Raw genomic sequence first — 26069 nt, 5'->3', positions numbered from 1 at the left:
TGCTGAGTCCACATTTTTCACATTTCTATATAGAATATTATATATAAAGTGTAGGAGTAGAATTCTTAGTGTCAGAAAAGAATGATTTTATGGGCAATCACTGTAGAAGAAGATAAATGTTATATGAAAAAAGCTAGAACCTAAACAGAAATGTAGGAAATAAAGAAAATTTGTCTTTATTTCCCAGCACATTTTTTTCATTTCATTGTTATGTAATACTTCTTTGGTTTGAGGTACTAAGAGGATTTCTTGTATTACTTGGAGGAGAATTAGAATTTTTTTTCCAAACCAGAAATTAAAAAATAGCATACTCATAAGTCCAGAAAGACAAAATTTATTGGGGTTTATCTACAGTACAGAGAAAATTGAAGATTTTATCAGTCCAGCCACTTTCAGAAAACGATTACTGAAATTGAGAAGCTCAATACTTGATTCCAAAAAGTCACTTTTGTGCATATACAGAGGAAATATTTAGAAAATGTCTTTATGATGGAGACCTATTTTGCAAAAAAATGATATTTTGTCTTTTAAATTTCTCAGTGTTTTACCAATAGTTTCATTCACACCTCTGTTTAAATGGCATTGACATTTGGCTAGATAATGTCTGAGAATTCTACAGGCTTTAATAATTTTCTCATGACTTTTTTTTAAAGAACAGCATTGTTCTCTTATTTAAAAAAATTAGGAGAATTAATCTTATGTAAGTTGAATGGTTTGTGTAGTGGTTTAAAGAAATGCTCTAAATGTTCTTCACTGAGTTGGAAAACTACTCTCTACATTTCGGGTAAATAATGTCCTAGCAATCCTAAGTGATGACTACATTTCTCATGCTAGTCCTGCAGAATTTGTGCCCTTCTAGTGAGACTGACAATTCAGCACAGCCATTACTCACTGCTGAAGAGGAAAACTAAAATGCCAAAAAAAACCCCAACCAATCAAAAACAAAAATCAGGAGATGTGAAGAGAAGCCAGGACTGTGGAACCAAATTTAAATCTGTGTTGCCAGAATCTAATTCAAAGCTAGTGAAGCTATTAGAAAATTATTAACTTAATGAAACACTAGGATCTTGCTCAGTAAATAAGCTTGTGCATTTTGGTTTTTACTTCCACTATGCCTGAATCTATCTTATATTTAACACATGCTTTCAGATCCCATTTGGAAGCCAGTACTGACCAGTGGAAGCGATTACATCTCTCTCTTCAGGAACTTTTGGCATGGCTGCAGTTGAAGGAGGATGAGTTAAAACAACAAGCACCCATTGGTGGAGATCTTCCCACTGTGCAGAAACAGAATGATATTCACAGGGTATGATTGTTTTTGTTTTGTTTTTTTAATTATCTTTTGATCATTGCTTTTCTCCTTTGCAGGCTAGTGCTGCATGACACAGTCCTTGTTGAAAAGAATTCCAGCTTTAGCTTTCAAACACAGCAGAGAAAATCAGCCTTTTGGAGAAGGAAGTGTTAATGACCATGACCTTCAGTGACCTACCACAAACAGGCAGATTTCATAGCCAGAACAATTACTAAACTAATTTTTGAGGATTAAATAAGCAGTTCTGATTTTTTGTTTTTTTCTAGATCAAGAATTCAAAATTCCTGTTTTGAACCCTAGTTTGGGTTTCAGGAACATTTGTGACAAGAGTAGCTGGTATGAGCCCAATTGCACAGCTCCACACCATGAAACTATTGTGATACCTGTCTGGCTCACAGTGGTTTCATCTGGGAATTCTTATGGGAAGACCATAGCAGAGCATCATATGGGGAACCATTCTAGATTAAGATTGGTATTAAAATTATCAACCCCCAGAAAAATACTCCAGAATAGTTCTTCATACAAATATCCACACTGATTTTTGTTGTGATGAGGGTATGTTTAAAGTATGTCTCCTGTGTTTAATCAATTCTGACCAGTCTGATGCTAACCTAAAGTCTGCTTTCACCTAAACAGTCTTTAATTTCATATGCCATTGATGTCTATCCAGGTCTGAATGTGAAATCACAGTTCTAGTACCTTTATTGTAAAATATACATTCAACCTCTCCTCCCCTTTATCCACTTTGTCTTTAATTAAAATAATGACATTATAGGAAGTTTTTACTTCCTTTCTGATGTTCAATTATGCTTCAGGGAGCTGTCTAAAAATTTATTTCAAGTAAATGTAATTTTTATTAAAAAAATTAAATTATCAGTCTGACAGCTTGATTTCATGAGAAGAGAATATTCCAAATCTGGTGATAATCCTCTCAATGCATTGTGCTGTATATATGTAGCTTCTTTGTGAAACTTGCAACAAAACATTGTTTCTGAAGTTCCTAAATCTCTGATTTTATGGCTTATTGGAGAAATGTGAAATGGTGCTTTAAAACAAAATAAGATCAGTGTTTTTTCTGTTCATCAGATAGCTGTATGTAAATATTGCTCTAATATATTATCCTTCCTCGTGGAGAAGGACATATTTGAGAACAGATAGTGAGATCAAATTTGCAAAGTAAACCTGACATATCTTGCTGCTTTAAGACCCTGAGTTTGTGAAAAATCAGGAAGTACCCTATTCAGCCAGAAATGGATTTTTCCATAGACACACAGACATTCATCTACTGCAAAAAACTGATGGCAAATAGTGTCAATATGGTTTTTCAATGACCTATCTTCATCGAATTATTGAGAAAGCCAAAGAGAAAGATGAAACAAAAAAAATCTCTCTCTCTTTCAGTGGCAAACTTTTCTGAGATAATATAATGCTTTTCTGCAAGGGGCATCTTTGTCACATTTCCTAGGTCTTCCCTCTGGAGAGGTGATGTGTAGGATGTGTCTTTCTCACAAAATTTTATGTGGGACTTAAAGCACTATCACAGAGACAGGAAGGTGAAAACATCCATGACTTTACAGGGCAGCACCGTTCCTTTTTTCACCTTTTCCCTAAGAAAGTTAAAACGTGTTATATATAACCTTGAAAGTTAAGATAAGCTTGAGTTCTGTTTTAGCCATAAAGTAGCAACTTCTATAAAGTAATTTTAAAGCCTATCCAGAATACCAGGATGAAAGAAGCAATACAGATGTTGCTTTAACTCATTTTGACATTAACTCAAACTCTTTCTCCAATGACAACTCTTGAGCCAAAACAAGAGTTAGAGAGAGATTTCTACAGAGAGATTCAACAAAACTTTTTCCATCTAAATAATATTTAAGTACTTGAAAATATTTTGTCCTAGACAGAAGAAATATTTTTAAGTATAGAAATTACTTCTTAGAGTGTTTTATATTGCTCTATAAGTGATTTAAGGGCTTCCAAGAATGCATCATAAAGGTGGCTAGTCTTCAGTGATGAACTAAGTGATCTGTCACATACCAAACAAATAATGTAGTTAGAACTTTTAGGGATGATAATTATTGCATAAAAGTAAGATACTGTGAGTAGGGGCAAAATGTCTTCATAAAATGGATCTCATTTATCTTTTTTAACTTCTCTGTGACTTGCAGGTACATAACACAGAGCTTTGGTCATCCTGTCTAGTATCAAAGCTAGAATGTTTGAATTCCTTTTAGAAATATACCTTTTTCTTTTCCCCATTCTGTAGCACTTCCGAATCGTGAGTTTAGGTATGCTGATTCCCCATGGAAAAAGAAAAACCACAATACTTGAAATTAATTTGCCCTGTCTGATCTTCAAATATCTCTGACAGAGAAGGGAAAAACAGTCAACATGGAAGTTGACTTCAGGTTGCTGTTGACAAAATCTATGTCTGCAATGTGTTGGTTAGTTGGTTGGTTGGTTGGTTGGTTGATTGATTGGTTGGTTATTTTTTTCCCTCTTGGCATTATGGACTTTGTTACTCTAGAAGTTTTTTTTAAAGAAGCAGATATACAAAGGTTATATCCTAATTAACAGCTTAGCTCATTTCTGAATATCAGAAAATGTTTTCACAAGTGTACAATTATCTAGCTTAAAACTGGAGCCCAGTACTGGAAAGCTATTTTGAGAGGTTTGGACCTTTGTTTAAGAGCAGAGCTTAGCTCTCAGGGTGCTGGATGTGAAATTAAACAGTAGTTGTGTGTTGATCTTGAGAAAAAGAATCTGCTGACTGTTAATTTTGTTCTTCTGGATATCACTTCTGGAAATTAGTCTTCAGTAAACCATGGAAGCATCTATCAGATCTGATCAATCTTTTAAATTATTAAAGCTTCCAGTTTTGGTCTTTCTTCCTGCTGTGAAGGATTGTTTTTGTCAGATAATGCCCAAACTGAACCTAGCTAAGTTTTTCACTTGAGAAGTGAATAAACCCCCATCAGGGGAACACTATTTATACAGTCTATGCACTATTTATGCAGTTTAACTGATTCAATTGAGAAATAGCATGATGAATGCCAACATGATTTTATGCCTGAATCCTTTTTCTAAAGACATGTTGCAAGCTGATTTTATTTTTTTCCCTTAAAGGTAAAATTTAAAGAAGAGCAAACATATTTAACCTCTCTATCATTCAGAAGACCAGCTAGAATACCACAGAGATTCATAAAAGAGATGAAAAGAAGTCAGTACTTACCACTAGTGCTCCTAGTTGCCAAGATTGGCTTTAAAAATTTTAAGAGTAGGATTCAGACAAAAATTTCAAACGCTTTAATCTATGCCAGAGGAGAGCTTGAACTCAACTGAGAGTAGGGGTATCCATGCAGTCAAAATCATTGTTGTGTTATAGATGTGAGGTTCTTTTTAGATAAGGCAATTTGGAATGTATCCCAAAAACACCCACATAACTGCTATTTGTTTGAACTTATATATATAGGTCATTTTTTCTAATTTTGGCATCTGAAGAAATTGTCTCTATTCCAAAGTCTTAGAACAAGTGGAGAGGAGTGGTGGTGGTGATGTTAGTCAATGATAAAAAAATACTCCTGTTCCTCAAAACATTATTTAATTATCTTACATTTTTCTTTGTTTTACTAAGTATCCTAATATTGCTTTAGTGAAATTGAATTAACAACTGTGTGTATGTTAATGTTAATCTAATTTAAGTAATTTAGGCATCATGCAGATAGCCTGCTATGTATTTCATTCTTTTAAGAGTTGCCTCATTTGCTGTGTAGTGATTTTATTAACAGCATAAATAGCATTTATGAACATAGAAGGTACTTAACAATTCCATGGAAACCCTTTCACATTAAATCTGTAGCATCACTGCCTAGGGGAGTACAGTTCCTGCTTCAACTCACTAACCAATTATGGGGCAACAGTTGATATTTACTTTTAGTGATTAGGACAAACCCCATATTTTGAAAAGCATTCTGTTTGGCAAACATTGAATTAATCTAATTGTACTCTTTCTCTTTAAAATACATTGAAAGCAAAAATTCCTATTTTTTAAATAACAGAGATTAATGTTCATTTTACTAATGCAACTCCTTTCTCATTTTATTTTCATTTTTCAATTGAAACAATCATTGTTTCTTCATTTAAAGAGATTTAAGGACACTCATGAGGTGTTAGTAGAGGTCTGAGATAAGCTGATCAATATATGCATTATTAAAATGGTGGACAGAATGCCATTACTGTTGTACTGTTGATGACAAATAGACATGCTTAAATAAAGTAGTTTACTTACTTTTTTGTCAGGTCATTCATTATGCATATTCGATTTCCTCTACAGTCACCATGAAGTGTGGAAGAAGTCAAGGAATTCAATGAAATTAGCCTGCAATCATTAGTTGTACATTAGGCATTCATTTAGGCTAATTCTGCTTTCAGTGTTGGTCTAGTTATTATAAAGATGTATTTGTCAGGGCTGTAGATAGATAAATTCTTCTTTTTTTTTGTTTTCCTCCAAAAAAAAAAGAGGAATCTTTTATTGCTACTTATGGTTTTTACTGGTAGTGTATACATATCTCACAACAAAACTTTAATCTGAAAAGCAGCTTTAACTTCATACAGTAAGAACTGTTTTTTGGAATATGTTAGTGTGAAATAAGCATTCATTATTTTTAATGCTGTTCTGCACTACTGCTTCAGACTCATGTTTTTTTCATCCTCTCCTTTTCAAATTTCTTTAATTGAAACATATTTTAACTCAGTAGAAATCTGCAGATCAAAACCAGAGAAGGAGATGAGAACTGTAAATAGATCTCAACACCATACTGTGTTTTATTCTATAACTCAGAATTTACAGACTATAATTGCCTCCACCAGCTCCAACATTCAGAGAGGAAATGGTGGGGGGAAAAGTTTAAGACATTGGCTCAACTTTCCCTTTTCAATAAAGAAAGACACCTTTTCCTCTTGTGACAAAATACAAAATGTGCAAAGTCAGAAGTTCCTATTAGCATTTCTCTGCTGTTTTGAGGAAGATACAATGATTACTGCCCACAGGCTTTATGGAATTCATTTCACATATGTTCTCCTCCTGTTATACAAGAGATACAGGAGGATTGTGGCTTTAAACCTCTTCTGGAAAGGTAAAGTCACTCACTGCATTTGAATGCTGCTGTTTTCTGCACAAACACTACAAGCTGAAAGAGGGTGTTTTTTGTCCTCCAGGCGTGTTCATAGCCAGGGTGACCTGTCTACAGCAGCAGCACTCCTCACAGCAGGACTACTCATTCCCAAATGCATAGTTCAGAGGTGTTTCTGCCTTCTAACTCTTCTCCACATCAGTGTATGTCTGTGTTCCCCTGGAGTATCAGTGACTCCTTCCTGCTGTTGGTGTGTTTGACTGTTGGTGTTACTTTTGACACTATCAGCTGAGAGCAGAGCACAATGTCCATGGAAATTATTGTGCTGGATTTTAAGTTACGCTTCCTGCTGGCTTACCTGACCTGCAGACCTGCCACACCGTTCCAGTGGGACAGAATGCTGAGAGATGAACATAAAGGCTAATTAAAGGAATAGATTTTCCTCATTTGGAGGCATGAAAAAGTCTTATTATATTTCCTCTTTCCATCACACTTCATGCAAAAGTCAAGTATGAATTATATGAATTATAAACCTAAAAATGTTTAAGTTCGGCATTTTAATTTCAGCTCTGTAGTAATTCCACTCAGTTTTTATGCAAAAAAAATGTCCAGTAGTAGTTTACCTCTTAATATACAGTCCACTTCTAAATTTTTGAAAATTGGTGCTGTTTTTAAAGGTCAGCATGATTGTTTAAAACATTTATCTCAGGTATTAATCAAATGACAGATTCTCTTATGATAGCAAATAGACTCTGTGAAAAGATTCCAGTCCCATTATTGTCCTTGACACAATATGAACACTTTTTGCTTTATTTCCTTCAACAGAGCAGACTTTGCTAAAGGGTTTTCCCAAGAGCAGCTACAAACCTTATGGTCAGCTCTTGACCATTTAATAAAGAGTATATTTAAATATTTATAGTAGAATAATGTAGTTATTTCCTCGAGTTTACTTTCCTGAAATGTGTTAAGAACATTTTACCTGTTCACAATATAAACTGTACATGTTCCCACTATTAGTTCTCGTAGGTATTTTCTGTAAAGAGAGTCACATTTCAAATATAATTCTAAGAGTAATGAACTTTTTAATATTGAATTTATAATCCTTCATTAGTTCACACAGAAATGCAAATTTTGTTTAATAACTAATGTAACTAAGTTGGTCAATTTATTACATTACAAGTTTATATAATGCTGATGGTAAAGAGAATTTTCTAACCCCAGCAGCAAAATACCTGTTTTCTACCCATGGCATATGGCTCTCCTTTTTGTATTGTTTTGTGTTACACTGTACTATTAAATAACCTGCATATTTTACCTCTATTCTGCTTCAAACAGTATGCATTCAATAATGTTTCATAAATACAGAAGAAAATGTTGAAATATGATAGTTAGGACCATTTAGATAAACTCACTGCAACATGCAGAAGAACCAGTGCAACATGCAACCCACAAGCTGGATTTCACCTGCATTTTTGTGTGGTGTACATTTGAAATCAGATTAATAGACTCTCATATTCTCATTTAAAAAAATAGAGAAATGAAAAAATAAATACTGAGATATTTATACTTTCAGTGACCTAACAAAGCTTCTAATACTAAACTTGAGTAACTTACTCATGGTCATTTAAAAGCAGGGTGTAGAAAAAAGAGTAAAAGGGGTTGATGCTGAAGAAAAAAAAATGCAGTATGCTGACAGCACATTTACTGTTTTGAATACAATGGGATTTCAGCTTAAGCAAAAGCTGATTCTTATAGTTTGTGTGTGTATTTTATTGCTTCTTATCCATATGTGGAAGCTGTTGCTGGAAATTTTGTTCTGACATTGTTATTCTGAGTTTGTACTTCCTTATAGATCCACTTAAATAATTTTGTTTCTTAGACTTTCAAGAGAGAGCTAAAAACAAAAGAACCTGTTATCAGGAGTGCCCTTGAGACTGTGAGGATCTTCCTGGCCGAGCAGCCCGTGGAGGCAGGGGAGAAGGTCTGCCCAGAGCCCAGAGGTAATTGAAGCAAGAACAGGGTAATAACACATTGCTGGGAAGATCAGTGATGATCAGAGATGATTAAATAATTCCTGCCAGCCTCTCTGAAAGCATTCCTTTTACACTCCGAGCTGAATGCCAGTATTCAGAAACTAAGCTAAAAATATAGATGAAAGCAAGCCTTAGCAATCCTTCTGAACACTGTGGTACTAAATAGACATGCATATTTATAAGCAGATTTTGAAACTGCCTTTAAACCTTCAGGACCTGTCTATAATTATAGCCTCATTTGGGGGCTCAAAGCTGCAATTTAAGCTAAAATTCACCTTGTAGTCTCAGTACTACAGGAGATCCCAAATCCACCTAATTGCAGCAAAAGCCTCACAGTGATTAATATTTATATATTGTGCTGAATCAGCCAATAAACTTCTAGCTACACCTTGCATGTTTCAAAATGCCTTTATGTACTTAAATGCATATTTTGCTGATTTTTATAGTGGCAAGATTTAATTTTTTTAAGAGATTTTGAAACAAAAATATTTTAATAAAACAAATTCCACAGATGCCTTTAGTTATGAAGGGTTTCTTTCTGAGATTTGAACTCACCCAGATGGCAACTGTTTTACTTCTAAGACAGAACATGTCCTAAAAGCCTCTTCACTTTCCCATTTAGACCTGTCACCTGAGGAAAGAGCCCGCAATGCCACCAAACTCCTGCAAAGGCAAGCAGATGAAGTCAGAACCGAATGGGACAAGCTGAATCTGCAGTCTGCTGATTGGCAAAAGAAGATTGATGATGCTCTTGAGAGGCTGCAGGGCCTCCAGGAGGCAATGGATGAGCTGGACCTGAAGCTGCGCCAGGCTGAGGCATTCAAGGGGTCCTGGCAGCCCGTGGGGGATCTGCTAATCGACTCTCTGCAGGATCACTTGGAAAAACTCAAGGTACATGCCATATAGCACTATTTCTGAGTAAAATAGTTCTTTGTATGATCCCCACATCAGAAATTATCTTTGAGAGTGAGAAATTGGTATCTTCGTACCATACTGATTTGTATTAAAAAGTGCAGGCAAAGTGTTTTAAAAGTTAGAATGCAATGGGATCCTCATTGATGATGTATATGGTTAACATGAGTAAAAGCATTATAGAAATATGAAAAAATCCTCAGCACACTCACTGTAAACTCAAGAGAGGCAAAATTGGCAGCTAAAAAAAGCAAAAGCAAAATAAGGAGAATATATGATAAAATTCTACTGAATTATTTTCTTTATTATATTTTCTTAAGTATGATGAGTACATAATTGTTTCCATAATTATAGAGTAGAATTTAAATAATTTAAAATGTATGGGTTTTTTTCATGATAGTGGTATTTGCTCTCTGTCTTATTTGATAAATAGGCTTCATAACTAAAGATAGTCTTAAAAAAAAAGCAGCAAGCCTGGAAGATTGTCATTATTTTCTATAACTTAATGCTTATCTGCTTTTAAGGGTTGTTTCATAAAATCATTGCTTATTGGGAAACCTGGGCAGAATTGTCCTCTTTCAGCATGACTGCTGTGGACAGACTTGATAAATAATACAGGATTCCTTCAGCCAGAGTACAATAGAGGCAGTTGCCATTTTGATAAGAACAAAGTGCCTCTGTTCCAGTCACATAAATGGGAATCATCAGTCATTTTGAAAGAGACCTGAGCTAACTGTTATTTTCTCTAGATGAACATTAGGATCTAAGAAAGAGGAAATAGAATGACTAATGGCAAGAAAAAAATGCCTCTAAAAATCAAATGTAGTTTATTAAAATGAAAGTCCTCGAGTTTTAATCACACAGAAAGTTTAATGAGCGTCCTGTGCAGATGCTGCACAAGAATAAATGAAATAGTTAGTAGCTGATGAACAGCTAGCTGCAGAATTTGTTTATCTTCATTTAAATTCATAAATGAACAGAAGAAATCCATTTATAAATTCTCAGAAACTGCTATTACAACCACGGTTTGGTTTTGGCTTTTTAATTTTAAAGAAGATATCCTGAACAGGAACACTGAATCTCTGATATTACTGGAAAACAAAGCAAGTAGCTTAAATCTAGAACTGTGAGCAGGAGTGTTGACTCCATAATTACAGTTCTGAGTCCTAATGGTTTAAAAATAAATAAATACTTTCTAGATAACATAATTCATTATTTAATAATTGATTCACTTAAGAGTTAAATACATTTCTTTTGCAAATGTTTCAGTTAAAAGCCTTCAGTTAAAAGTTGTTCTTTAAAAGTAAGTGTTTTCTTTTTTATAAATTATATTATCAGCCAAGCATTATGCAATTGATACATTATCTATGTCTCATCCTTGTTCTGGTTTTTATGATGAGTATCACAATGACTGTTACTACAGTATGAGGCAAAGTACCTGATTTCTTTCCATACATCTAAGAAACCCAAGTATCTTCTGAGCAGATGTTCAAAACATTGGTCATATGTGATTGAATTTCTTGCAAATCCTTCTCTTAATTTGGATCACAAGAGCTTTCCCAAACCTAACCTGATGAATAACTTCCTGGGGAGTGTGTTTAACTTAGTGTCATTTGTCACTGTTCTCTTTAGTTTTAGTTGCTGGAGTTTTTAAGGTCATGGCATAACAATGAACTCACACAAAATAGTGGATCCTTGGTCAGTATGAATGCTGCACTAATTATTATCATTATTATCATTATTATTATTATTATTATTATTATTAATGCTTCATCTGCATTACTGTACAAATTGGTGTTCATCTCTGATTATGAGGACATGAGATAGTTTCACTCATCTGCTCCAAAGGATGCAATCCAGACTAGAGGCTATCAATAACCAAAATATTCTTCAGACTTCTCTGTTGTCATCTGTTATTCTCCCTTTTTTCTTCTCTCTTATGAGTGGTCTTATCTGCAGACCAAAATGGAACTTACTTTCTTAACAGCACACATTCTTTCTGTCTCCCTTCCAAGCATATCTTTTTGTCCAGCGAAGTCCAAACCATCATTTAACTGTCTTAAATTCAGCTCAAGCCCAAATTAATCTCATTTGTCCCTTAATATCCATTGCCTGATCAGCTTGATTGTAGCTCAGATCATATTTTAGATATGGCCTATGATTTCTACTCCCCTCTACAGTAAATTCAATGATGCTTTCTCCTTGCAATCACTAACAGAATGTTCTTTTCATCAGCATGCCTGGAACACTCAGGGTCTCTTGAGACCACCATCAGATTTTATATTAAGCTTTTGCTGCTGTGCAATTGATATGCAGCCATGCCTACCTCATCCACTTGGTATCTTATTCAAAGACCCATTCCAGGAATTGATGGTAGAACCAATTTGTCTCTCTTTCTTCCCCAAAGATCTCCTTTGCCATCCAAAGCCATGATAATGGTTATGCTAGCAGCATGACCAGCAATCATAACATATCATGCTGAAAACTCCTCACTGTTTTGTTGTATCTCTGTAGACATCTGCTGAGAAATACTAATAGAAATTAGCACCCATAGGAAGTGTCAGGGTTTTATGCTTTTCCACTTTGGAAAATTAGGTTTCTTAAATTAAAAACCACTGTTTTGAGATGTTGTACACAGAGTTTTGTGACTGAGATGCCAGTTTTGATGGTTTACCTTTAGCTGAAGGTGGTTCAGCTACTCTCAGCATACTCAGGAAATCACAATGCAAAGCACATTTTTCTGCCAGTGATATTTTAGCATACCACTAGCAGCAATATAACTGCTTCAGTTTTCTGTCACACACACACTGTAAGGGAACAGAAGAGCCTCTAGACTCCATGAGTATAACTACATTTTATTTTTTCTTTTTTTGCGATCTCCATAAAACAAAACAAAACAAAACAAACTCAAAAACAAACAAAAACAACAACAAAAATAATGAAGAGCAAACAGCAGTGTCTGTGGTTTCTTTAGCTCAAAATAGAAGTGCATATCTCTAGAGCACCTTCCAAATAAAGGGCTAGTCATGTAGAATCATGTAGACTTTTTCCAATTAAGTCCAGTCTGCTATAGGATAATTAGTTCTCCTTCACTGTCACAAAAAGAGGGCACCTTCAGTCAGTAGAATGATTGATAACTGTGAAAAGCAGAACAGAATTTAGAGGCATAAGTCTTGCACTTTCCTACAAAGAATTTTCATGAAAGTCTTAGTCTTGCTACTTAACTGCTGTTTTTCTTGCAGATTTACTTTTATAGTTATGAGTAAATCAGTTACATGGACTTTGTGTATAGATTATAGATTTTAAGTATTTATTGTAACAAGGATATTCATAAAGGCTGCAAATATCCTTTGAAATACTTTTGTCAATGCCTATTTACAATTTTAATACAATTTCTAGATGAATTATATGCTGTTTATTTCACAATTTCTTCAGCTTAATTGGCAGTTGAAGCCAATTGTATGTCACTGACAAATGTTCACTAGGAAGTGTCAGCCTGAAATTTACTTATTTGCAAAACAAATAGAGTTTGCAGTTATTCATAAATCAGAAATGAACTGATCACTGATCTACTCATCATCTACTCCAAAATTACTCTCTGTGTGCAGGGACTGGGGACAATTCTTTTGTCCCTAGTCATCTTTCCTCAAAATGAGACAAAAGTAAGACAACCCATTCAAATAATTAGCTGAGTTTCAGTTGTGTTCATATCCAGTCATAGAAAGAAAATAAATATATTTGCAAAGAAAATAATAATAACATTAATATTTTCTTCTTATTATTTAACTAAACTATCTACTCTCCTTCAGTGTCCTGAAATTGAGGTTGTTGATTTAGTACAAGATGCTTGTAGTAATGTGGATTTTTAAAGTCTTATATATTCTCCTGTAGTACACTTTGGTACTGTTCAGCTACTGCTGTGCTGCAAAGAGGTATTTCAGCACAGTGAATTTTCCCAATGCTGTTATGGGGGAACTGTGGTGACAGCTGCCTACTATGGAGATTCTGACAGCAAAGAGAGTTGTTGAATTTCTAATTTATGTTCTCATCCCAAAATTATTTTAAATGCTTGGATAATTTATAATTTTCTATCCTTCCCATAAAAAAAGGAAGATTTTTATATGGAGCTATTAGGGCTCACACAGAGGAACATTAATGAATGACACCTAGAAGCAAGCCAGTAGTCCCCATTTATCTCCTTCTAGCAATGGAGATATGTACTGGAGATCAGTTTTAAATAGATCAATATATCTATACAAGAAATAATCACCTGGAAGATGTGTTGAATAACCAGAATTTCCAATCAGCTTGATATCAATAGCAGTGCTAGATCCTTGTTAAATCAAATAGAGGTCAGATTGCAATGTGATGCCTATTCTTCTGTTAATTTTTGCTAACATAAAATTATGCTATGCACCAAATTAAGTTAGCAGACCTCATGCTGTGCAGTCTGTAATGTAGAATGGCATTACAGATATGCCAACTTCTGAGTTACTTTCTTTACTGATAGACTTTCTACAATACCTACACTCCTTACTATTCTATTCTATTAGTTTTAGCCACAAGAATGTTAAATTATTTCACGTGCAGTTGTAGAGTGTAAGCTATGATTTGATTAGGTGTTTGGAAATTCTTTGTACAGTTAGAACATGACAGCATCCATTGGTTCATAGCTGAATAGGAAACTATTTACCTGCAGTGTAGGAGATGGAAGTGTTAATGTTTTCTTCATCCTATAACTAAAGAAGTTACTGTTATAAATGGCTCTCAAACTTAGCATTTCATACATGTCATTCTGTGATAGAATCATACAATAGTTATTTATGGTATGTTCTTAAATACTTCAAAATGAATATAGATTTTTTTCAGTTTAATTAGAAGCCAGCTGTTACCACCAAGGGCTATAATCAATCTGGGTTAAGATGTCCTATTTCCTTAAGTAAGTCTCCTAATAAGTTCTGTGCTGAACTCTGGGACTTATAAAACTATTATATACAGAATAACCATTTCCTACTAATGAACTTTCCAGCTTTCCAAAACCCGAAAATTGGTTCCTAAGAGAATTAGAGATGATCTTTCTAAACAGATTTTGTAATAGTAAGATATTTGTAGTTTAGAGATTGTTCTAAAATGCTATAAAAGGAGGCGATGATCTAATTGTCTAGTAAAGGACCTTTAGGTTTTAAATATAAATATGGTAAATACAACCAGAATTTACAAAATATCAACTCTTCATCAACTGTTTTACAGCTAGTATAAATTAAAACAACATTAGTGTACAAAAGAGCATAATAAACTCTTTCCTAAAAGAAACCAAAGCCATACTGAAATTCGCTGGAAAACTTTCACATCCTACAGATATCCTTGCAATATGCAACATTCCTGAGAATTTAAAACTTTGTGGAGTTTTCTATAAAGAAAGAAATACTTGAAATTTGTTCAATTTGTTAATGGGTCAACTTTCAAGATGTTGTTATACATCAAAGACACTTCAGCTAACCACATTACTGAATTGGTGACAGCTTGGTATCTTTTTTTTACCTTTTTCTAAATGCATTTTTTTACAAGAGTGAATTTAGCGGGGCTGGTTTTTTGTCACTGTTGAGGGCAAGTTTAATTTGCTAAGGTTTTTCTTAAATATGGAATTAAATTTAAAACCATGAACTGTTTTGTCATTTAGTTGTACCAGCTGATTTTAGCTCTGTTACGCTTCTTAGTTTGTAGGAGATGAAAGTTACTCAGTTGTGTCCTGTGGTCTCTCAATCTCATTTAAACAGCTTTTGAATCAATTTATTTTCTCACAGAAAGAGAAATATGTTCAAAAGTGATGTTTGGTATATAATAATCAGGTAGTTTTTACTGAAACAAATTTAATTTAAAAGTGTAATCTGCCGTATGTTTGTTCTGTGTAATCAGTCAGATAAGATTGGAGAGTTCATTATGTCAATAGCCTAAATCTAAATCCATTTTAAATACCTGAAGCAAACAATCATTCCCTCTGCTGACATCTTTTGCAATAAGTTATATATTTCTTTTCACAGGTTAAGATGCTACCACTGTATCTATAGGTTTTTTTTTTATTTTTACAGAGACTAGATTACATAGATTTTCTGTCTATATCAAGTTACCTGTTTTAAGGAAAAATCCAAAATCTTTTTTTTTTTTACATAGAAATAATAAGAATGATGATGAGCTGGCTGAGAAGTGAAATCTTGATCTTTTAAAATTAAGACTGCCCTTCACCATGCTACTTATGGGGGGAAAGGAGCATAATTGTGATGCAGAGAGTACATTGCTCTGCTAATAAAGAAGAAACAAAAATTAACTTTTAATTAACTTTCTGAGGAATCTGAGGAATCACAACTGTTGTAAGAAGCAGCTACTTGTAGACCATTTTTCAAAAGAACCTGTAAAAGAGCTGTACCAATTTAACCCAATTCGTATCAGATTTGTGTTAAATGTATTAACACAATTATTAATAGTGCATATTTATTACTTTCTCTTTGATTAAGGATGTTTGGGCTAAGGAAAACTGATAACTTTTCCCTGACATCTAGTGCAGGAAAATTCTTGAGCTCTAAAGAAGAAAAAAAGGTGACCAGTCAGGTTGGAAATCTTTTCTACCTCCAACCCAGTTTGGTAGAAGATGCTATTATTAGATCAACACATTTCATTTAGAGCCAAATTTTTCCTTGTATGAATTCACCCTGCTGATTTCAGTGGGAGTTCAACATGCACATCTGCAGGCAGAATTTGACTTTTTAAGTATTGGCGATCTCTGATCTTGGTTTCTCATACCCTGCTGAGAGAACTGACTAATACGTGTATAAAGACTTGTCTGTCATTTTGTGCCTCTGAAGTTCAGAATTGAGGTCAGACCAGAACAATTTTAAGAGATTTCTCTTTATCAGTTTATCAGAGGGAAGAATGAGACTTGAACTTTTAGAAGGAGAATTAAACATTAATTTTTAAGTACCTAAGTGGCATGGTTGCAGCAGGGACTCTGACATTTAGCATGGCTTTTTTGTTTCAAGTTTGCCTTATAAACGCAACACACATAGATATTAGTCTGATGGTAAAGTATTAACATTCCATGACATGACATTAAATCAAAGATGCTCTTTAACTGTTTTGGTTCTGTTCAAAAACCTTCTTTTTCTGATGACCTGGAAATGTAAATATTTAGCCAAGAAGGAAAAAAGTACAATGAGAGTAGCACATATCTTCTTACTATGGGACCATTTTATTCAGGCTTTCCTAAGTGAGTGTGGCACAGGGAGCTGTGTGGCTAAAGGCAGAAAAATTATATCTAAGGAGCATTTATAAAAGAACTCTGATCTCTTATATATAGTCTGCAACTGAAACATTGCTATATAAAGAAAAAGAACATACCAGAAGTTATTATATAACCAGATACACAGACGTTCACTGAGACAGGAGAGGAGGGAAATGAATTTTAATGTTGTTTGTTTCTGTGATGAGGCAATTTTTTTCCATGAAAAAACATCTGTCAGTACTGTGTTTCTAATGAAATCTTTTCTTAAAACATTGACAAAATAAATTCTTGGGAACAGTGTGCAGATTCTGTAATGTTATTGTTTCTACGACATGGGCAAATCAATGAGCAAAGTAAAATCAATTTATCAAGCTCTGTCCTAGTACCCAGTAATTGTCTAGGGACTGTTAGATGTAGGGAGTGCAATGAATGTTAGATTGCCTGGAATGTTTATCAGGGACCCAATGAGTTACACATTTCTCATTTTCATCTTTATAAATGTAGGGCCTAATAGAGTTTTATTTCATTTTTTTGGCCAAGGTTAACCCATAATAAAACTTTTTAATTGCTATTTAGCACTTTTATAGTACTTCTCATGTTCTAGATAGTATGAGTTAATTTTGCTCAGCTTCCTTCTGAGATGCAATAGAAGTATTATCCCGTTTACAAATAGGGCAATTGACTCAGTGAAACTAATTTGTCAAGACAGCAATGCCACTCGAATTACTCTTATTCTCTTTATATTTTAACTGAGAATGGTTTTATTTTAGTTGGGTTCAATTGTTCATTGGATTAAGAATGATAATTTTCATCAGTCACAGCAGGAGCCACAGTTGCCCATTTCCCAGGGCCATAGCCTGAAGACATGGCAGGGCAGCCACCCAGAAGGATTTCATGCCTGGAAATGTGGAAATGTATGACTGGGAAGGTGGGTACTGCTCATGGCAGTAGCCCAGCCTGTGTCTGGTGCTGCTATAGAAACCCAAGCCATGTTCAATTGTTTAAGTTTTATTTAACTGTCTCATTTTCAGCATTTCATTTTAATATTCTTTTTTCCTACATTAGCTTAAAAACTAAATCACTGTCACTTGCAGTTGCTAAAATCTACTGTTAGAACTGAATTGCTTCTCTGGCAGTGTTGAAAGATGTTCTTATTAGGTGTAAGAAGTCTAGGAATTTACACCCCAAGGAGGCCCATGGCAATCTCATGTGGTTTTACGAGTGCAAGGAGCTGCACCTGGGTCAGGACAGCCCCTGGCATCAATCCAGAGTGAGGATGAACAGACTGAGAGCAGCCCTGCTGAGAAGGGTTTGGGGTGGTTGGTGGGTGAGGGGCTGGCATGACCATGGGCAGTGACAGCCCAGAAAGCCAAACATACCCTGGGCTGCAGCAAAAGCCCCGTGGGCAGCAGGTGAGGGAGGGGATTCTGCTCCCTCTGCTCTCTCTGTTCTGCTCTGCTCTGCTCTTCTCTGCTCTGCTGAGACCCACCATCCAGCTCTGGGTCCCCAGCACAGCAAGGACATGGACGTATTGGAGTGAATCCAGAGGCTACCAAGGTGATTAGATGGATACAGCACCCCTCTGATCACAACCCTTAGCACAGAGATAAGGCTGAGACTTGGGATGGTTCAGAGAAGGCTTCAGGGTAACCTAATGGACACCTCTCAGTGAACATGGAAAGATGGAGAGAGACTATGTACAAGAGCATGTAGTGATAGGCCAAGGGATAATGGCTTCAAACTTAAAGTGACTAGGTTTAGATTAGATATTACAAAGAAAATCTTTACTATGAAGATGGTGAGACACTGGAACAGTTTGTATGGATAAGTTGAGGATGTCCCATCCCTGGAAGTGTTCATCCCTGGAAGGCTGGATGGAGCTCTGAGCAACCCGGTGTAGTGGAAGGTTCCCAATCCATGGCAGAAGGATTGGAAATGGATGGTCTTAAAGATCCCTTCTGACCCAAGACATTCTGTGATTCTGTGCTGACTTGGTGTTTCACCCATGCACACTCCACACACCTTGTACAGGGGTGGTGAAAAGGTGGAAATGGGAATTTCAATATTAATTCAAGAGTTGGAGCTCAGAGCTTTCAACAAAACCATTGAACAGTCCATCTGACCTGCATTCTTCTGGATATGAAAGACTGAGAGCAATAACTTCTTTTGGCCTTAATCTCCATAAAAACTTTATCTCCCTTACTAGAGGTAGTAATTATGAACTTTATGAGGCTAAACATTATGAAATATGTACAGAATGAATTTAAAGGCATGAGTGGAGAAAGTAAAGATTTCTTTTAAAATTAAAATAAAGCTCTCTATAAGCTTTTTGATAGAAATAAATGAGGAGCTTCTGAAGCTTCTTGTCTGAATTGTTTCATATTGGTTGGGTGTCAGAAAACAATCTGTTTTTTAGTAGTCTCTAAGCTAAGCTTTTGTATGTATCCATATTTTTTCTCCTGAGCTACAGGATCTGCCTGCTGATATCTGGAAGCTTGAGTGTTTTGTAATGTTATGATACAGCTGTTGCAATCTTTCTGGTTTAAACTTCTTTCCTTTTTTTTTTTTTTTTTTTTTTTTTTTTTTTTGTCAGTGCACTGGTTTTAAAACCCAGTTGGAAAAAAAAATCCATTGAAAGTGCTCCCTTCCCCTCCCCCTCCTCTCCCTAAGAGGGAGACAAAAACAGAGATTCTGAATTAAGGACAATTTACCTGAGAAACAGCAATGAAACAAGAAAAGCTAACAATAAGAAACTAAGAAGCTAAGAAACAATATTAATGACAAAAGTATACAGAAGAGAGTGTGATTTACATACAAAAAAGGACATTTACTGCCCACCGGGATAAAAGACAAAAATTACCAGGGACCCTCCATAACACCCTTTTCCCCCCAGCCAACACCCCAGGTTTCTTCACAGAGGAGAGAATCCCTATTTCCACCCCTCAGTGATGACATGGAAGTCATGGAATACCACCTCAGCCCTGAGGCCAGCAGCTCCATCCCCTGCAGCAGCCCCAGCCCAACCCTGCTGATCCTTCCCTGCTCTGTCTCATGACTACAGGGAGAAAACCAACTCTGTCCTAGGAGAGTGAATTCTGCATTTGCCTTTAAAATGCCATGCTGCTGTACAGCACATTGGAGATTTCCTTTGTGGCAACTATTTTCTGAGGACAAGGAGTTGCTATAACCTGAAAGAGCTTTTGGTAATGAACATGAGTTATTATTCAACCTTTTCTGTTTGTATATCTAACATACATTGTTTACAAATTAACTAAAGCAACAGATACTGTGTTATTAATGATTTTAAAACAATTTGACTGAGTCTAAAATCTAAGCATATATTCTTGGCAAAGTAATAATGCTGACTGAAACCCTACTAAAGGGAAAATTTTCTTTGCGAAATTTCCTTTATGTTTTCTGTGACCTTGGTGTAGTTGTTGTTAGACTTTCAGATCATATTTTGAAATACTTCTAGTTACTTACAGCTCCTCACCTCTTCTTGGTTGCAAAGTGAGTAACTCTTTGATTATATGGAAAAATTGGTGTGGAGCTGTTTATATCACTTCAGCAGTCATGGGTTCTGCCATGTCATGGGTAGAGTTGTTCATGTAGAGTAAATTACAGTGTAAATTTGCTTATTTACTTTTCCCCCTCCATGGAGACGAACACAATTTCAGAATAAATGGCAAGGCAGAAGCATAGCTTGTATTTGTTCAGGAATTACAAAGCTGTATATCTGCTGTTGATTTTAAATAAATAAATAGATGAAAAATTATAGTAACCTAGTGATCTGTGTTTCAGGATAAGTACATCTATTTATTGGTGTTCTTCTATTCATTAAATTAGATATCCTAATATCCTAATAAATAAGTATTTTTTTTTTTAGATATAACATTGCTACAAATTATGGCTTTTTCCCTTGAGAGCTTAGAAAAAAGAAAATTAATACCTGGCATTAGTTCATTTTTCATTTCATCTATTCAAATTTTAATAACCTTATTTTTTAAGAAATACTGAGTTAGTCTTCCAAATTGCAGGAAATAACTTTTGAAAAATGCAATGTTTTACTGATTTAAAAATACAGAATTCAGAATGGGAGAGAACTTAAAGGGAATTTGATTTTCTTTCTCCCCTGATGTTTTTTGTTTAAACTATTTTTATCCCAGAGGAGGATTTATATTCTACTGTAGTGCACTCTTGCTTGGTCATTTCTGAGTTTATAAAAATATATAGGATGGAAAATTAAATCAGCTGAAATCCATTTTGTCTCAACACCGCCTGTCCCCAGGAGCACTACAATCAAATAAAAATACAGGGTGAGTTTAAAAGCAAGCTAAGTGTAGCATATTGAGCTAGTGCCTGACAAACCAAGGTTTCAATGAAATTTGGATCAGAGTACACTAAACCCCTCAAAGAAGAAACTAACTCACTTTGAATGGAAAAGATGGAGACTTAAACTGTCCTGGGACAGTTCAACCTTGTATGGTTTTAAATGTAAAATGAGAATAAATGCTCTGGCCCATGAATACTTCTCCACTTGGACACTAAGTGAGCTGAGGGGGAGAATCCTCAGTGCTGGGAACCTGCTGTGGCCCAGGTGTAGGACAGCCCCTCACCTTAATGCACAACAGAAACTCATCTGACACAGGAGAACTTTTCTCCATAAGTCATCTCATATTTTCTTCATAGTGACAGATGTTCTTTTCTGTCTCTTTCACTGGCTATGAGAATTGAGGTTTAACACAAGACAGTGCTAGCAGGAGACTCTTCTATTTGAGGGAATTCTTCATGAAAATGTCAGGCTGGCATGAGGCCACAGCCTTGTATAAGTGCTGCTCACAAACCAGGGAAACAGACTTTCTCTGTAGGCACAGTTGGCCTTTTCTTGAAATCTGCTTCATACTAAGTGTGGGACATACCCATGATGGAACATGTAAGGGCATGGATCATGCTCATAGTTCTGTCATACTTGAGTCCCAATGGGATTCAGAGTGCAGAATTGAGGGTTTCACAAATCCCAGAAATGGGATTCAAGGGTGCAGGACGAGTTGGCTGATGCTATTGAGAGGCCATTATCAATTCTCTCCAGTGTCACGGCTGCTGGGAAAAATTCTTGCATCCTGGAAGAGAGCAAGTGTTGCTCTCAGCTTCAAGTAAGACAGGAGGAAGGACACAGGGACTTACAGGTTATTCAGCCTCACTCAAATCCCTGGGAGTGTGATGGAACAGCTAATCTTTTAAACCGTCTCCAGGCACTTGAAGGACAAGAAAGTTGCATTGGAGGCAAGTCATATGTGAGGTATCACAGGGGTTGATCCTGAATCAATATCATTTAACATCTGCATCAATGAAATGGTCCCTGGGACAGTTCTCATCTTCAGTAATTTCCCACTCAATACAAAAGTGGGAGGAACAGCCATTACACCAGATGCTGTCATTCACATGGACCTTGACAGCATGGAGAATTACACTGAGGGGGATCTCGTGAGGTTCTGCAAGGAGAAATGCCAAGTTCTGTGTCCTGGGAGGAAGAAACCCAGGTAACAGTACATAAAGCAACTCTGAAGAGAAGAGCCTTGGGGTCCTGGCACACAAACAACTGACAAGAACACATTGTTAAAATCCAGTTATTACATTACTAGGGAGATGCCTCTGCCTGAATTAAGGTGCAAACAAGATAATATGACAAAGTTGATAATATGGATTTTATTTAACAGTAAAATGTGAGGCAGAGAGATAGAAAGAAATAGAAAAGGATTGAAGGGGGAAGAGGGAGGGGAGAAAGAGAGTGAGAGAAGGAGATCAGATAGAATGATAGTCACCACCCATGGATCCAGCAGTATCCCGTTGATCCTCTTCCCCCTGGGATTCTCAGTGGTAGGGGTTCCAAAGTCACTCAAAACTTCTCATCATTTATACATTTTAGCAAAAAAAAAAAAAAAAATTTGAATCAATGCTCATTGGCTACACAGTTCTCTTACTCTGTTGGGTAAATGACTCCCTCCCTTCCATTGCTCATTAGTCCCATGCTTGTTCTTTGTCTGTGTTTGAGTCAGGGGCCTGATGTCTTGAGTCAGGGGGTTTTGGTCTCTCCCACCAGACCCAGCCACAGCTAACTACCAGCACAGCTGCTCAGCTGGCATTCCCACAGACTCCTTGCAGTGAAATATCCTTCTCCCCAGCTTCATTTACCTCTCCTTTACCTGAGATGACTGGACAATAGTGCCACATTTATCTTAAATCAAGTTCCTGTCAGGTGGATTAACTCAGTCCAGATTTTGGGAATCCAGAGGCATATTTGGGATGAGATGGGTTTTGATGGCCACAGGTGAGCAGTTGCTTCTTTGCATAGTTTGCTATAGTGACAAAGTCCTTCAGTGATCTTAACAGCATTTGAACAATTTGTGATCTTTAAGTGTCTTACATAGATGGCAAAGAAGGCTGACAGCACCCTGGGGTGCATCAGGCAGGACATTGCAGAAGTGTGAGTCCTTCCTCTCTGCTCAGCCTTGGTCACACCTGGGTCCAGTTTTGGGTTCCAGGGTATGAGAGAGGTATGGACTTTGCTGGAACAGGTCCAGTGCAGGACCACAAATATGGTCACAGGACTGAAGCAGATTTTCTGTGAGGAGAGACTGAGAGAACTGGGACAGCTCAGCCTTGAGACTCAAGGCAGCTCAGGATCTCATCAGTGTGTATAAATTCCTGATGAGAGGAATGAAGAGAAAGCTGAACTCTTCTTAGTATTGTCCACTGGCAGAAGAGACAATGGGCACAAATTGAAACCCATCAAGTTCCACCTGAATATGAGAAGAGACACCTGTTCTCTTCAAACACTGTTCAAACACTGGCACAGGCTGCCCAGGGAAGTGGTGGAGTCTTGGTCATTGCAGATATTTAAAACATAGCTGGACATGGTCCTGGGCAACTGGCCCTGCTCTGAGCAGAGGGACTGGGCTAGATGATCTCAAGAGCTGCCTTCCAGTCTGTGATGACAGTTTGGACTTTTGTGAGAATGAAAACATTTTTTGGTGCATGCCTTTGCAAAAATTTTCAGTATATATACAAAACTATTTTAGAACCATTATACATTTAAACAGTAATAACAGTAAGAAATTTGTGTCCTTGCCTTCAGTTTATGTACATGTCTAAGTTTGAGTGATCTTGAAAAATTTATTAAGAAGTGCAAAACATTTAATTCCTAAATATAGTTCCTACAATGTTTAGTCCTGTATAAAGACAAGATAGGAACTGCTTAAATAATAAATACCTTCACTGGAAAACTGGAGATGATTTTCAAATTATTCAATTTTTTTCCCTTCCTCTATAAAAAGCTAAGAAAATGTTTTAAATTCCTTGTGTTCAGGCATGTGAAAATGAACATTTTTAAAAGAGGATACTATCTACTGAGGTCTTGCATTTGCTGTCTCTGGGGGAAACTAACTTCAGGATCAATTTTAATTTCCAGTGCTGTGCTCTAAGCATAAACATAGTGTTCAAATCAAATGCTGGTGTTGCTATAATTGCGAGTCCTTAAAATTTGAGAAATAAAATCTAGAGATTAAGACAAATTGCCTTCAACATCTTATACAGGCATTGTGCCAGTTCCATCCATAACCAAATAGATAGAGACTCATTTCCAGAAGCTGGCACTGAATATTTAAATCATTTGATGCATTGGTGAAATAACTTTAAAGTCTCTTTTAACTCCGGTTTGCAACAAGAGAAGGGTACTGCAGTACATGCACTGTGAGATTCATGGTCCCTCTGCCCATGAATGTGGGGAACACTAATGAGTCTTGATTTTTCACCAGTGTTCAGGGTGACTCAGGACAATATAGCAGGAAAAAATATCACACAATAGTGGTGGAGTAATTGTCCATATGTGGTCTCACATAGATTATTTTAAACCTGTTTACAAGTCCAAGTGTTGTTAAGGAGCATGAAGGACAAAATGGATCCAATTCCAAGCTGTTTTTCACACCAGAAATCCTGGAGGTAAACCTGAGCGAATAAGAATACTTATTCTTTTAAATTATAATTGAAAAGCCTAATAGCTTGGTTTAAGTTTTTTATTGAATAATTATGTACCAGTTGCAAATAAATAATTATTAGATATTGCCTGTTTATTGAATACAATTTTTAAGACAAATACAGCTAAACTCACTGTCAGTACTACTGAGGTGTGCATAAGGATATATGGCTTTGCACATGCATGCTGTTATTTTCCTTTGTCAGTGTGGCAAATGCTAAGCAGCAGTCATTCCATACTCTTAGGACAGCTGCATAAACACTCCTTGTCCAGACTACATCTAAACATACATGGTAGGTGTTTGGATCAGTAGGAATAATGACAGTAAATGCAAAAAAACCCATTTTTAATTATCCATTGGCATTTTTCAATAACAATAAATAAAAAACAGTCCTCATTTCAGTTTTTCTCTGTGCACAAGGAATATTTAATGTTTTGGGAATATACTTCCTCTTCAGGGTGTATTTTCCAAGTGGCTTAATGGGCTTTGATCACCCTATCCCATTAACAGAGAGCCTGAAGCTACAGGAATCTGATTCAGTTTTGGTTGGATTCCTGAACTCTGTATTTGGCTTTTCAGCCAGCAGTTGTAGATGTGGTTGAGGGAGAAGGGGATTAAGAAATGGAAAATGTACGTTGTAGAGTCAGTGTTCCTTCCTGAACTTTATCTTGAAATTGGCAACAAAAACTCCATAAAGCTAGAAAAGCATATAATATTGATTATATATATTATAAATATATAATATATATTTTATGTATGTATGTTTTTCTATAGGTATGTATATATAAATACATATGATATATAAATATAATTACAATTAAATATAAGTACAGTTAGTATAAAATACATAGTACTTATATTGAAATAAGCTTGTGTTCAGTTTTTTTACTCTTCTACTTGAATGATTAGTGAATTTTCTTTCAGTTTTTATGGAACCAATTTATGAATTCTAAAAGAAAAAGCAAACCTTTTCATGGCATTGACAAAATCCCTCCCCCTTTGGTGACTCTTTAAATAAAAAGACCTATTTTTTTTTCCTCTCTTCTGAACATTGGGCAGCCTTCCAAAGCAAAATCAGTCTGTTAGGGTTCCTTAAATAAAAGATAGGATAAAGCCACCCACATGGCATGAGAAATGTGGAAGAAAAATATCTGAAAAAAACCCCTAAGCATCAAATTTTCATTAATAGTGTTGGTATTCTGTAAAGAGGTGAGGGCTATCTGGTGAATTTTGCTGCCTTGGAATAGGATACACAAAACACAAACAAAATTAATGGAAAATATTCAGAAAACAACTTGCAAATAATTTTGGGAGGCTTATCCTGCATCTTCTAAAATATGTTACAAACTGATCTGTAATTGTAGACACTAG

The 26069-nt window shown here is 35.8% G+C and overlaps 1 protein-coding gene across 12 annotated transcripts in view; it reads left to right on the top strand.

The window, feature by feature from the left end:
- Positions 1-26069, top strand: part of DMD (dystrophin) — a gene marked incomplete at its 3' end in the record, with an annotated part of 1131161 nt that overhangs the window by 940426 nt on the left and 164666 nt on the right. For all 12 annotated transcript variants that reach the window (XM_079310888.1, XM_079310881.1, XM_079310887.1 and 9 more), the window contains 3 exons: positions 1150-1306; positions 8324-8444; positions 9100-9368. In XM_079310888.1, the coding sequence (XP_079167014.1) occupies positions 1150-1306; positions 8324-8444; positions 9100-9368 (547 nt within the window). The remainder of the gene's footprint in view (positions 1-1149; positions 1307-8323; positions 8445-9099; positions 9369-26069) is intronic.

This window comes from Erithacus rubecula (assembly GCF_903797595.1).
Source record: "Erithacus rubecula genome assembly, chromosome: 1".
Classification (NCBI taxonomy): Eukaryota; Metazoa; Chordata; class Aves; order Passeriformes; family Muscicapidae; genus Erithacus; species Erithacus rubecula.
This window is presented reverse-complemented; position numbering and strand designations above follow the sequence as displayed.